The sequence below is a fragment of the Manis javanica genome, chromosome 2, assembly GCF_040802235.1.
Source record: "Manis javanica isolate MJ-LG chromosome 2, MJ_LKY, whole genome shotgun sequence".
Taxonomy (NCBI): Eukaryota; Metazoa; Chordata; class Mammalia; order Pholidota; family Manidae; genus Manis; species Manis javanica.
The window spans coordinates 7451121-7466029 of NC_133157.1; the positions used below are offsets into that span (position 1 = coordinate 7451121).

The window sequence follows — 14909 nt, forward strand, 5'->3', positions numbered from 1 at the left end:
GGGCCCTGGAAGGGCCCCATGGGGGGCTCTCAGGGTGATTGTGTTCAATTGCCCCTTGGGGGCTGCCGGATGAACCTCACCAGCCAACCCCGGAGAGGGTGAGATGGGAGGGGGTGTGCATGAGGAGACCAGCCTGGAGCCTGGGTCCCACCCCCCTACTCCCCCACCCCACCCCCGCCTGAGGGCCCCCCACCCAGCGACAAAGCCCATGCACTTCCTCTCCCCGCCTGGCAGGCCGCCTGGCCCGGCCCCTTCTCTAAGGAAGCGCATTTCCTGCCTCCCAGGCCAGGCTGGATGAGCCGGAGCTCCGCGGGCTGACGGTCATACCCCAGCTTCCATCTGCATCCACAGGCCTGGACTGCTGCTGCCCCCCGGAGCCCGGCACCCCTCCCGGCTCAGCCTTCGGCCGGCGACCCCCCGCCTGGCCCTGTGCCCACGTGCCCACGTGCCCACTTCTCCTGACCCCTTGGCTGCCACCTCAGAAGGCTGGAGCAGGGACGCCGTCACTCCGGCCGCCTGCTCCCCTTGGGTCCCCGCGAGAGCCCACGCCAGCCCCCGCGCCCGCCTGCAGCCCTGCCCCTGGACACCGGATAAGGCCCAGCACACAGACCCCAGGTGGACAACATGGACCGTGGCACGCTGCCCCCCGTCGCTGCCCTGCTGCTGGCTGTCTGCAGTCTCAGGCCCACAAGTAGGTGTCCAGGGACTCGGGGTGGGGAGACTGGGCCCCCGACGCACAGGCCAGGCCCCAAGTGTTCCCGGCCTCTACCCTATGACCCAAGCTCATGCCCAGTGGAGCTGACCTAAGGGTTAGACAGCCTAAGGTGGGTGCCAGGGTGGTCGACCATCTCAGTCTGGTGGGATGAGAGCTTTCAGACCTGAAAGCCTGGGGCAAACAGAGCTGAGTTACTTACTGTGACCTGCCCCTGGCTCTACCCACCCGGCTATGTCCCGGTTCTCCCCAGGAAACCCAGGTCCCAGAGTGCTGCGCAGCCCCGGGGGAGTCTCCTGCCCTCTCTAGGCCTAGCTTTCCCATGGGAGTAGCATGCGGGATGGAAGGCATTGGTCTCACGGTCGGTGGTGGGGCTCTGGGTTCAAATCTCGCACGTTACTTCCTCATGGTGTCCCCTTGGGGCCTCTGAGCAAAACGGGGTGAGAGGAGAGCTCCCTAGGTCCGCTGGGGAGTTGGCGGTGAGGACGCTTGTAGAAGGAGCTCCCAGGCAGGCCGGCTGTTTCTGGGCTGTTATTGCTGTTATTTTGTGGCCAGCTCTGCAGTCCTCCACCCTTACCTTCCCAGGGCCTGTGAGCGGCGCCCTTTTTTTTTTTTTTAACATTAAAAATATTTTTCCCAGTCTTTAGCTTTCCTTTTCTTTTTTTTTCTTCTTATTTTGGTATCATTAATCTACAATTACATGAGGAACATTATGTTTACTAGACACCCCCATCACCAAGTCCCCCCACCCCACCCCATTGCAGTCACTGTCCACCAGCGTAGTAAGATGCTGTAGAGTCACTACTTGTCTTCTCTGTGCTGTACACCCTCCCCGTGCCCCCCCACATTATATCTGCTAATAGCAATGACCCCACTTTTTTTTCCCCCTTATCCCTCCCATCCCACCCATCCTCCCCAGTCCCTTTCCCTTTGGTAACTGTTAGTCCGTTCTTGGGTTCTGTGATTCTGCTGCTGTTTTGTTCCTTCAGTTTTTTCTTTGTTCTTATACTCCACATATGAGTGAAATCATTTGGTATTTGTCTTTTTCTGCCTGGCTTATTTCACTGAGCATAATACCCTCTAGTTCCATCCATATTGTAGCAAATGGTAGGATTTGTTTACTTCTTATGGCTGAATAATATTCCATTGTGTATATGTGCCACATCTTCTTTATCCATTCATCTACTGATGGACACTTAGGTTGCTTCCATATCTTGTCTGTTGTGAATAGTGCTGCGATAAACATAGGGGTGCATATGTCTTTTTCAAACTGGGCTGCTGCATTTTAGGGTAAATTCCTAGAAGTGGAATTCCTGGGTCAAATGATATTTCTATTTTGAGTTTTTTGAGGAACCTCCATAATGCTTTCCACAATGGTTGAACTAATTTACATTCCCACCAGCAGTGTAGGACGGTTCCCCTTTCTCCACATCCTCACCAGCATTTGTTGTTGTTTGTCTTTTGGATGCTGGCCATCCTAACTGGTGTGAGGTGATATCTCATTGTGGTTTTTATTTACGTTTTTCTGATGACTAGTGATGTGGAGCATCTTTTCATGTGCCTGCTGATCATCTATCTGAATTTCTTCTTTGGAGAAGTGTCTATTCAGCTCCTCTGCCCATTTTTTAACTGGATTATTTGCTTTTTGTTTGTTGAGGTGTGTGAGCTCTTTATATATTTTGGATGTCAACCCTTTATCGGATCTGTCATTTTTGAATATATTCTCCCATACTGTAGGATGCCTTTTTGTTCTATTGATGGTGTCCTTTGCTCTACAGAAGCTTTTCAGCTTGATATAGTCCCAGTTGTTCATTTTTGCTTTTGTTTCCCTTGTCCATGGAGATACGTTCATGAAGAAGTTGCTCATGTTTATGTCCATGAGATTTTTGCCTGTTTTTTTTCTAAGAGTTTTATTGTTTCATGACTTACATTCAGGTCTTTGATCCATTTTGAATTTACTTTTGTGTATGGGGTTAGACAGTGATCCAGTTTCATTCTCTTACATGTAGCTGTCCAGTTTGAGCGGTGCCCTTCTGAACACAGTCCTCTCCCTGGGCCCCGTTTCTCTACCCGCAAGAAGTGTGCCGGATGGGGAGGCAGGCCCACACTAGGGGTCCTGAGGGGGCTCCTCAGTCTGGGGATTTTCCAGGCAGTCATGGCCTCTACTGCCTTCTGAAATCACCAGACGAGGGGCCCTGAGGAATAGGGGACTCTCAGCCCTTTGTCCCACTCACCATGGGCCCCCTTGCCCTGCTCCTCATCCCCCTAAAACCACAGGACAGCCTTGTGCACACCCCTTCACCCAGCGTGCCTCCAGGGACTCTGTGAAGGATGTGGGGTGGGAAACAAGAAGGGAAAGAACAGTAGCAGAGGCCACCCCCTCCCCAGCTTCACTCACCCAAAGCGTGTTTAAGTCCCTATCCTGGTCTCTAAAGCTCTGACCACTGCCCCACTGATGGACAGGACTGAGTCTCAGACATTAAGCGACCTAGCTGGGCTTTGACCCCAGGACAGGGACTCCTCTGAACACTTGCCCTTAATCATGTGTGACACAGCAGCCCCTCTTGACAGAGCTCCCGCTAATCCAAGAAGATGGCTGCCATTGTCACCCCATTTTACAGGAGAGGAAGTGGAGGCCGTGACCTGCTCAGGTCACACAGCTCAGATAGGAGCCCTACCTGAGCCCCCTCATAGGCTTCCAGGCCGCCCTGTCTTTCTCCTGCCTCCCCCACACTTGTAGCTTATGGCACTCTTCCTCTTGGGCATCAGGGAAGTAGCCGTGCAGGTCTTCGGGGTCTGGTTTTACAGGATCAAAGGCAGTGGTGTGCCGGCAAATAATTGACATCAGCAGTGGGAGGTGGGCGTGGGCAGCGTTTGTCCATTTCTGTGGTGTAACCTTTCCGGTGCAGCTGATTTCAAGCTACTGGCTCACTAAACTTGGAGCTGGGACTGTGGCACAGTAGTTCACCTTTATCTAGTATTTCCACCACACAGATACGACAGACATAACCTCGAGAGCATAGATAATAGTAAAATGGAGTATAATAATTATAAAGTGATGAGTTTTGAGATTCATTATTTTTAAATATATATATAATGTATTTAATTGTAAGTTTACAAAATTTAGTTTTTAATAATGGCTGTGTTTAACAGCCAATTAGAAAAACTCCCGATAATTTATCAGTGCGCTCCTGCGACCAGGTACTGGCATCCCAGTGATCATAGGGTTCAAGGGCACTCCAAACCATCAAGTCCCACTTATTCACAGTCTGGGAAACTGAGACCCGTGGAGGGCAGATGGGGCCTGGAATGGAGATCTCCACGCTGGTGGAGAGGGTAGGAGTGACCCAGGCATCCTCATTCAGGCTGGAGGAGGTGCAAATGGGTCCAAAACAGGTCTAAAAATGGGTCCAGCCTTCTGGGAACACAGGTTGGCAGAATCTCTCAAAACCACAACTTGTGTACCAACTCAGCCTTCAGAAATGAGTCCTACGGAATTGTTTGCTCAGCTCTGTAAAGCCATATGGTCCTTAGATACCTGTAACAAAAAGCCAACAAGCAGAAATCCCCCCAAATGTCCACCAGCCTGGGTCCTAGTAAATGAATTTATACCATGCAGCCGTTACCAAGAAAAAACCCTGTATCTACACTGCTATGGGCTGGTGTCTTGGACACACTGTTAGGGGCCCAAACGGCACTCATTCCATTTCTGTAAGAGTAAAATAGTAATAATGCATCATATGCACAGAGTAAGCCCCGACGTCATTGTTCTATAGCATGGGGTTTCTTCAGGAGATTTTTGCTTCCTAAGACACACTTTTTGCCAAGTTCCAAATTTTTTTAAGAACGTGTAGAGATTTTTAAAAAGCAATTTTAACTATGTATTCACTTCAGTTCACTCCTCAAGGAAAGTAGATAAGAGGGAAAAAGACTACCTCCCAGGCTCCTTTATTAAAATGGGCACTGTTGGCATCCTGGTGGGTTGCTTCCTAGTTTTTGTCCAGCTGTTTAAAGTCACTGTAATGCAGGTGGATCAACATTTGGGAGTCTTGTGTACCTTTCTGGTGTCCCAGAAGCTTTCTGTGTTGTCAGGTGGACTCCACAACTGTCCCATGGCGGCCCTGGGATGTTCTCTCCCTTAAATGTGCCACCCATCCTTTGCCTAATGGATCTCCTATTGTTGAAGATTTGGGTGGTTTCCCTTTGGGGCTAGTTATAAATACCGCCTCTGTGCACATTTTTGATACATGACCCTCTTCCTGTATTTTGGAGCACTTCACTTGGATAGAATCCCAGGAGGGGGACGCTGGGGTCGTGGCCCATGTTGGTGGCTGGGATCAATGAGTGTTTCCTAAATATGGATGAACGGTCGCGGGAGGATGGGGCAGAGGCATGACTTAGAGTCCCCGTGCCGCCGGCCACTTGTGTGCGGATCTGGGACTCTCTGGAGACCGGGGTAATGATGCTGGCCAAAGACCACAAAAATCCGTCTCCTGAAGGCTGCATTCACGGACAGCTTCCCATGTGCCAGGAGATAGAAGGGGTTGGAGCAGGAGCTGCGTGAGCAGGAGAAAGTGAGTCCCTGGGGACAGTGGGGACATGACCGTGAAGATTCTCTCCCACCTCGGCCAGACAGACGGTGACACCGAGGCTCAGAGGGAGAGCTGGATTTGGTCTCTCTCATGGTCATGGAGGGATCAGTGCTAAGCCCTCTGATGAGAGTCCTGGTGTGTTCGCTCAAGGGCCTCTGGGGATCTGGGCAAGAGGGAGCAGACCACCTATTCGTGCACCCAGTGAGCAGGCAGATTTGTCCCTATACCTAGTTTACAGATGCGTAAATTGAGGTTCAGAAGAGGTTATGGGTTCAGATTTCAACCCCAGGCCGTCTGCTCACAAACCCAGCCACTTTTCCTCGCACCTTTGGTCGCCTGGGCACGGGAGGCTTGGGGAGCTGATCGCCCTGGCTCTGGAGTGCCCTTTCTAGCTCCAGCCCCAGCGTGGGGGCATCACCTGGAGGCTGAAGAGGACCCTCATCCAGAGCTGAGCTGACTTACATACCTGTGCCAAGGATGGAGGTGAAGAGACACATGAAGCAGCTGACATTGATTCAGCACTTGTATCAGTATACCACACACTGCGTTAGACCTGTTGTGTGTAGTTCGCAAAAGCCCTACAAAGCAGACCCCCCTGTCACCCCTACTTTATAGCCAAGGAGACCAGGGCACAGGCAGGTGAAGGCATCTGCTGGAATAACAGCCCAGAAATGAGCCACTGGGTCTTGAGCCCTGGACCTAACCACGCACCACAGTGCCGAAGGGAGATGATGAGGATCTTTCTGTTGCCAGAGCTTCTCACCCTGGGTATTGGGTCCCTTTGCTGCACTTACAGTGGCCCTCCCACCTAGCGCATGACTGGATGGTTTCTGATGAGAAGATTTTTGCAATAGGGTTTTGAAGGATGAATAGAAGTTGAATAAGTGGTTGGAAGACTGTTGGCCTGGAAAGAGCATTGCAGAGGCAATGGACAAGGTGTGTTTGAAGGAAAAGCTCACATCTCCCCACTGACTGGGCATAAATGATCGTGGCCATAGTAGCCAGTTCCTGAGGAACCCTCATGTATGGGTAGCCTGCTTAGCACTGTGCAAGGGTCATCTTACCAACATTCTCACCAACTGGAGGAAGAATTGTGCAGAAGAAGCTGTTGTGATTATCTTCATCCCCATTTTACAGATAATAACACTGAGGCACAAAAAGGAAGTTGGAAGGTAGTGGAATCAGGATCTGAACCTTTGGCATCTATCAGATCCCTGCACTTCTTAACTGAACTCTGGCTGTGGAGGGTGGACTGGAACCTGCAGGATTTGGGGAGCCATGGGAAAGACCGGGGAAAGGAGGTGCTGAGACCTTGCTGGTGGCCTGTAGTTAGGCTGGAAGCTGGGAAATCTGTGAGGCTATAATTGGACCCCGAAAGGATCAGAGGGTGACTGTGTGGCTGGGCAACTGAGGAAAGGCAGAAAAGATGCTTGTCAAAAAGGATCTACCCTGGAATTACAAAACAGTCATAGCTACTGTGTGCAGGACACTTACATTGTCAGGCTCTTTACATGGGTCACTTACCAAGCTGATGCACAGCCTGCAAAATGGGTGCAGTGCTAGAGCCAGGTGTCCTGGGTTCAAATACAAGCCTGCTGCTAACAGCTAAGTAACCTTGGGTAGAATCTTGCACCCCACTACTCTTCAGGTCCCCATGTGTCAAATAGCTATAATAACAGTGCCCCCCCTTGTAGGGCTTCTGTGGGGAGCAAATGAATGAACTCATGTAAAGCCTCAAAAAGGTACCTGGCTCCCAGGAAGCATGATGGAAGCTGCTTTGCAAATGGGGAAACTAAGGTTCAGAGAAGTCAGGTCTTTGCTCAAGGTGACCACTCTGTAACAGGCAGGGCTGGGATTTGACCCAGGCTATCTGGCTCCAGAGCTGCTTGACTTTCACCCTCTGTGGCCTCCCAAGGTGCTGGCCGTCGCTCTTTGGAAAGCACAGGGGTGGCTCTGTGCTCATGGGTGGGGAGGAGGAGGAAGGGGACCGAGGTGGAGAGGTGGCTCCTGGGTCTCTCACTGGGGCCAGTCACCTAAGCATCCAGTGGCGCCTCCTCCAACCCGGGTCCCGGGAGGCCCTGGCTTTCCCTTGGTGCCAGGGGATTGTTTTCAGCTCTGTCTGGGCCCGCCTCCGGCTCCTTGAGACAGGCCCGGGCGTCACACTCCCTCCTGTCTCCCCATTCTCGTCTGCGGGGTGGGGGCGGCCAGGATTCGAAAAGGCCCCAAAATAAATGGACCTCTTATCTGATCTCCCAGCCTGGCCTGTTATCTGATCATTACATAATGGCCAGGCCTGTGGCCTCTCCGGCTGGCTGACGGCATGGAGGAGGTGGCCCCGGGCGGCCCCGGCAATCCCGGAGGAACTGGGGTTCCTGGAAGTCTGGGGAGGGGGCAGGGAACATGCAGAGGGGTGGAGGAAGGCGCTGTGCTGACCTGCAGCCCGGACCCCTGATGATGTGGGGAGAGGCAGTCCGAGGCCCGGCCTGGTCAGCCATGTGCGGTGTGACTCTGGCACATGTCACCTCCCTGGGCCTTGGGCTCCCCATCTTTACAGGAGGGACTTGAGCCAGGTGACAGCCAAGAAGTCTGTTTTCACTGATAGGGAAAGGGGGAGGGTGGGGAGCCCTGAGGGGCTCGTGGGTCACAGCAGGGGGGACAGCAGGAGGTGACGCCAGCCCTTGAATCTGCGGGTGGAGGACCCAGTTGGCCTGAGGGCCCAGTGGCCTCCCTCTCAGGAGTCTCTCACCTGCAGGCTGCCCATCCCACCACTTCACCCCCCAGGCAGTCAGTTCTTCTCCAGGGACTGAAGTCAGTCAAATAATTGTGATAAAAGGAAACGCCACGTGCCCTGTCCCACCGAATCCTCCCAGCAACCTCCATGGGTTGTATGGGTTCTAGTCTCATTGTCCTTTTACAGATGAGCAATTGAAGCCCAAGTTGGTGACATCGTTCACTAAAGCCACATAGCTAGTAAGTATTGGGTGTGAGATTCAAACCCAGGTCACCCTGGCTCCAGGGGCTTTTAACAAAAATGCCGTATTAGCCAAGTTCTCTGGCATCCCTGGTACCCAGGTCGGGACCAGGACTTAGAAGGCCTGGTGGCCAAATGTCTGCAGACCTCACCCTTCCCAGGATGTTGCTGCTGGGTGGTGCACTGTGGCCCTCTGGCGTCCTTCTCTGACCTCCCCGGGTCCTGAGCCCAGCAAGGCCAGGGAAAGGTGGGGAAACAGGCCGGGTTAGGCAAAGACAGCCCAAGGGCCCTGGATTCGGAAGAAGTCACCCTACCCCCCTCCTCTGCACTGGCAACAACGGCTGGACGTGCGGCCAGACCCTCCGCGCCCATCTTTGATCTCCAAGAAAACAGGAAGTGAGCGCGACAAGATGGAGACATGAACTTCCAAACAGTCTCCCCTTCTGTCCCCCTTCCCTCCTCCGGGAGCCCCCCTTCCCCGGCACATTCTTCAGGACGAGGTGTAGGGGCCTCATTTCCTCTTCCTCCTCTGCTGGGTCAGGGTGAAATTCCATTCCCTTCCCTCAGGACCTGCGTTTCCGGGCAGCCCCGTGGCGGGCTCCGTGGCCTACCCTGGCAGCGGCCCTCCAGAACCTGGGCACCCTTTGGGCTCACTCTGTCCCCTGGGGCCAGGAGCCTCAGCCCTCCTCGGCCCATTTCTCCCAGCCTCCCGGAGGGGCAAGAGGGAGGTTTTGTCTCCCGATCTCTTGTCTTCCTTCGGAGTGAACCTGCCTGGAGCCTTGGGCCCTGCCGCACAGTTAGGGTTGCCAGATACAGCAAATAAAAATAGAGGATGCCCAGTTAAATTTGAATTTCAGCTAAACAGTTTTTAAAAATTTACTATGTCTCATGCAATATTTGGGGGTATACTTATACATATTTTTTAATTATTCATTTTTATTTATTCACATTTAACTGGGTGCCCTGCATTTTATCTGTCAACCCTACACCTAGTAGTACTGTGACCTCAGGTAAAAGACTTCTTTCTGAGCCTCAGTTTCTCCATCTGTGGAATGGCTATGATGGTTTTCACTTCATAGAGTAGCCATGGAGATGCATAAAGCCCTTAGCCAGTGCCAAGCACCCAGTAGGCCCTTAGAAAGGGGGGATAATTGTCACCACCCGATTCTTATCTGGTCCTCTCTCCTGCTGTGCTTCCCCCGACAGGTCTTGCAGAAACAGTCCATTGTGACCTACAGCCTGTGGACCCCGAGGTGACATACATCACAAGCCAGGTTTCTGAGGGCTGTGTGGCTCAGGTCCCCAATGCTACCCTGGAAGTCCACATCCTCTTCCTGGAGTTCTCAAGGGTAAGTGCCCCATGGCAGGGTCAGGTGGGGACCCCGAGGAAGGCCCAGGGCTGATGGGTGAGGGAACACCTTCCTTGTGGCTGTTCCTGGCACCATGGGCTGAGTCTTCACAAGGATCCCTGCCAAGAGGGTGACGTGGGCATCTCACAGGGCCTCTAAGGGGTAGCATTTCTGGGGCCAGCATCAGGGCAGTCTTCTGGGTGCCCCCCAGGTGGGAAGGGCTGGGTTTGGCTGTGACCAAGTGGAGGAGAGCCAAATGGGCAGTGGTGAGGACCGGGCGAGCTGTGGCACCTGCAGTGGTGAGGAGCAGCAGACATGGCTTCCAGTGGACACAGTTCATCGCTAGGCAGCTTTGACTTTGAGGAAGGGCATCCTTAGCTGAGCCCCAATCTTCCCCCCTAGAATTTCTCCCATCAAATATCTCTGACCTGGCCAGGGAGCCTCAGAGATTGGAAGCCAGCGATGCCACCTCAGAGACTATTCTCCCCACCAAGAACACTCCCGCGGTCACCATCAGTTTGTCTAAGTCCCACTTAATAAAAACACATTTAGTGAGCACTTACTATGTGCTAGGTACTAGGCTAGGCCTACTAAGCACCAGGAACTGAGTTAAACATTTTACATGTATTAAGCTTCCCAAAGGCCCATTGGTCAGGGTCTGTTACTATCCCCCCTTTTCAGAGGAGGAAACCGAGGCAGCCCTTGAGAAGTGAAGCGACATGTCCAAGGCCGGAGTTCATGTCAGACCCCAGAGACACCAAGCTAGGCTGTCACCTGGCTCCCCAGTGGATCTCAGTGTTCAGGCGACATCTGTCCTGCCTGGGCTGGTGGCCACACCTGGCTGATGTGGCCTCAGGTCCCGATAGCGATTTAGTGGTGTCAGCTTGGGGTGAACTTGTGGCCAATCACTCCCAAAACTGTTAAGTTGCCCTGCGTTTGTGCGGTGATAAGACGGTGCCCAGACCACCAGTATCGGGGGGCCTGCTCCCCACCGCCCTGCCTGCCCTGAGGACTGTGGGCCTCGATAATCCTCAAACCGCAGATAGCGCCAAACACGTTATGTGGTTTTCATAGCCATTGTAATTTTTTTCCGAGCTTGGTAATGATATGGAAAATTAAGATTGCCTGCAGTAAGTTTATTTCGTTTGTTCTCATGTTCGGGTCTCTGTGCCTCCTCTGAGTGACTGGGATTCCTCCACCCTAATCACTCAGCAGCAGGCCAGTCAGAGGAAGACCGCGCCGGGTGCCGGGTGTTTAGGACATAGATGTGCAGCCAGCCAGCCGGGACCCAGTTGACTGTGTTGGTGCTCTGTGGGAGCACAGGGCAGGGCTACCCCGGCTGCTGTGGGAATAGGCAGAGCTTCCTGGAGGAGGCAACAATACTCGAGACAGCCAGGCGCCCACTGTATGAAGGAGGCAGCCGTGGGGATGAGCAGCGAACAGGGTGAATGCACAGGTGGGGCCACGGGCTGTGGCTGGTCAGCCTACGGTTCCAGCAGCAGGAGCTTCCAGTTCATCTCTGGCAGGGCTGGGGAGAAGGACAAGACCCTCGCCTTATTCAGGGGTTTGGCCTTTCTCCAGTGGGCACTGAAAGTCCCTGGAGGCTTGTTAGGGACATGCAGGGTGCTGTGGCGACTCATGTCGCCCTAGAGCTCATGACGATAGCATCTGCCACCCTCTGCCTCTTCCAGAGAACTCAGTCCACGGAACATCAGCTTTTAACTCAGGGCACCCGACTGCAAGCTCCAGGACTGCAGGGAACCTGGTTTGAGGGGGTGGTGGAGAGAGCTGGGGTTCAGGAAACCAGGGCTCCAGGCCTGGATCTGCCACTGGCTAGCACCTCATATGGGGCCTGGCGTGCAGAGGGAGCTCCTTATTCCTGCTGTCCAGGAGACACACGTTTCTTGGGCTCAGGGACTCACTGAAGAATTGTGGAGTATTGGAATCTGTCTCAGGGCCTGGCATATGCCAAATAACTGTTTGGTAAAACTGTAAATGAATGAATGAATGAATATACTGCTACATGACCTCCATGCAAGGGTCAAGAACATGGATTCCGGAGCCAGACAGTGTTCCAGTTGAATTTTGGCTCCCCACTTACAGGAGCACAGCCTTGGGCCACCCCTCCAAGCCTTGGTTTTCCCACAGGAAACATGGAGACAATACTGGCACCTACCTCACAGGGGCCTGGAGACTCCAATGGGCAGCAGGCAAAACATTGAGCCAGTAGCTGTGCTGTCGTGGTTTCTATAGCGTCTCCTCTTTGGGTTCCATGTCTCACTACAAATGTGCTCTTCCTGCTGGGCATGCTGCCGCTTACAGAACATCTTCACATCAGCAAACCGATTTGATCCCCCAAATAGCTCAGGAAGGGGCCGTGAGTCCATTTTCAGAGGGGCAACCGAGTCCAGCCTGATGGAGCTGGGCCTCCCCCCAAGTGCTCCTGGCCTCTCTGCCCCAAGCGTCAAGCCCATGATCCCCCCAGGCCCTACTGCTATGACACTGAAGGGCCTGTGGTTTCCCTGGGGGGTACCTTCCTCCCCAAGTAGTCCCCAAGAAAGGGGTCCACTGCCTGACAAGCCCTCTCAACCAATCCTCGGCAGGTACCTACTTTGTGCCCAGCCTACATGGGCATTGATGGTGGAGAGAGAAAGCAGACAGGGACCCTGTCCTTGAGCCACTTCTAAGCCAGGGGAGGCCAAGGTGAGCATCTGCAGAGCTGGTACTAATGATGGAATCAGCCCTGGAGGGAGGGAGGGAGTATAGGGGGCTGTGGGCCCTGGGAGGGCCAGGACTGAATGTGGAGGGAAGGGGGCAGTAGGGGAGAGGTTCCCAGTATCTAGCCAGATACAGAGAGGGGTCAAGGGCATTCCAGGCAGAGGGCACTGCAGGAGCAAATGCCTAGAGGCAAGAAACCTGAGCTGGCAGCGGTAGCGTGGGTTGGCAGCTGCCTGAGCAGCTGGCCCCATCCTTCCCGACCTATGGCTGCCTTCTTCAGGCCCTGGCATGGAGGCCCAGTTTTCCCGTCCATCCTTGCGTAGCCTCTGAATCCTCAGATTTCCTGTGGGTGGGTGGCAGATGAGCTGTGGCAGCCAAGAGTCTTGGGGCAGAGAGGTTCGCGGGGGGTGTGTGTGCATGTGTGCGTGTGTTGGGGAGTTTTGCAGACAGATGAGGGGGCTGCTGGGCAGGGGCTCTATCTCGTTGGGTCCCCAAAGGCCAGGCCGGAGCCTGGATTCCGGGAGGGGGCCCAGGGTCATATCCTGACTGGTGGAGACAGGAAACCGGCCTGGTGTCTCAGCGATTCCCGTCAGGCTGACTGCACTAATCTGCTGTCCTCCTAACAAACCCCAGGCAGCCAGGCCACAGCTGGGGCAGCCGCTGATTCACCTCACTTTTAGGCACACTTGGGGAGCCACGATGCCCCACCCATCCCCAAGCCAGACTGTTGCACTGACTCACTCCTGACCAGGGGGTCAGGCATGGCTGCTCAGGCAGAGGGGAACGGGAGGAGGCCCAGGCTCCTCCAGACTGCCCTGGGGAGCCATGGAGGGCTGTGGAAAGCAGTGCTGCCCCAAGGCCTAGGCAAAGCAGGGCCCCTGCCTGGGTCCCCAGTTAGCAGCCTCTCATCAGCCTTCTTCCAGTTGCAGCCCTCCCACAGAGTAGGGAGTCTGCAGGGACAAAGGGATGTGCCCACCTGGAGCCTGCACCCCTCTCCCTAGTCCATGCTCTGGGCAACCTGGACTCCGGAATTCCCTGCCCAAATGCGCTGAGCCTCTTCCCAGGGCTGCATCTGGCTCTGTCTTGTGCCATCCTTTAGGGGGGCACTACATGGCTGGCATAAGCTCCCCTGGACCTGAAGGGTGGGTGAGGTGACTATGTGCGGGGGGTGGACTCGCAGAGCTTGGGCATCCGGGCTGGGTTGTCCACTTACATAGTCATGAAGAGAAGGGGATGAAGAAAAGGGGGCAGGCTGATTAAAACCACAATGAGATATCACCTCACACCAGTTAGGATGGCCAACATCCAAAAGACAAGAAATAACAAATGCTGGCGAGGACACAGAGAAAGGGGAGCCCTCCTACACTGTTGGTGGAAATGTATATTAGTTCAACCATTGTGGAAAGCAGTATGGAGGTTCCTCAAAAAACTAAAAATGGAAATACCATTTGAGTCAGGAATTCCACTCCTAGGAATTTACCTGAAGAAAACAATATCCCTGATTCAAAAAGACATACGCGCCCCTATGTTTATCGCAGTGCTATGTACAGTAGCCAAGATATGGAGGCAACCTCAGTGTCCATCCGTAGGTGACTGGATAAAGAAGAGGTGGTACATATACACAATGGAGTATTATTCAGCCATAAAAAGAAAGAAAATCCTACCATTTGCAACAACATGGATGGAGCTAAAGAGTATTATGCTCAGTGAAATAAACCAGGCGGAGAAAGACAAGTACCAAATGATTTCCCTCATTTGTGGAGTATAAGAACAAAGGAAAACTGAAGGAACAAAACAGCATCAGACTCACAGACTCCAAGAAGGGACTAGTGGTTACCAAAGGGGAGGGAATAGGGAGGTGGGAGGGGGAAGCGGATTATGGGGCATTATAATTAGCACACACAATATAGGTAGGTCATGGGCAAGGCATGATAGCAGAGAGAGGGCAAGTAGTGACTCTATAGCATCTTACTACGCTGATGGACAGTGACTGCAGTGGGGTGGATGGGGGGGAACTTGATAATATGGGTGAATGTTGAAACCAGTGTTGCTCATGTGAAACCTTCATAAGATTTTCTATCAATGGTACTTTAATTTTAAAAAAGAAAAAGAAAAGGCTGGGGGCCAGGGCCTGCCATTTGTATTTGTATCCCAGGCCTTGCAGAGATTGGGGCAGGCCTGGTGGAGGAGTGCGGACTGTGGTCAGACAGGCTGCCCGGGGATTGCGTTTGCTCTCTTGCTGCTGTAGCCCCAGTGTCCAGCTCAGGGTCAGTCTGAGAATAACTATCGGATGGATAGATGTGTAATGGAAGGAAGGGAGGGGAAATGTACACGCACACAAGCATCTGCTGATTGGCCATCCCCAAGGGATCCGTGATGTCACTTGCTGTTCATCTCTGGTTGTTTGGGGGTGTTAGTCTTGTTCTCTGCCAAGCTCCTGGAGGATAGAGTCGTGCCTTCTTCCTGTCCCCCTTTGGGAGCACAGAAGCCCCAACACTGACCTCTCAGATGGGCAAATGAACTGGGGAGAAGAGGGCTTGGACTGGTCAGGGACCATAGCTGGAGAA

The 14909-nt window shown here is 53.4% G+C and overlaps 1 protein-coding gene across 2 annotated transcripts in view; it reads left to right on the plus strand.

Annotated features, from left to right (window-relative positions):
• Nucleotides 1–268: 268 nt before the first annotated feature.
• The window catches only part of ENG (endoglin), a 30925-nt gene continuing 16284 nt past the window's right edge, over nt 269–14909 (plus strand). For both annotated transcript variants that reach the window (XM_017661673.3, XM_017661674.3), the window contains exons 1-2: nt 269–691; nt 9482–9624. In XM_017661673.3, the coding sequence (XP_017517162.3) occupies nt 625–691; nt 9482–9624 (210 nt within the window). In that variant the 5' untranslated portion in view covers nt 269–624. The remainder of the gene's footprint in view (nt 692–9481; nt 9625–14909) is intronic.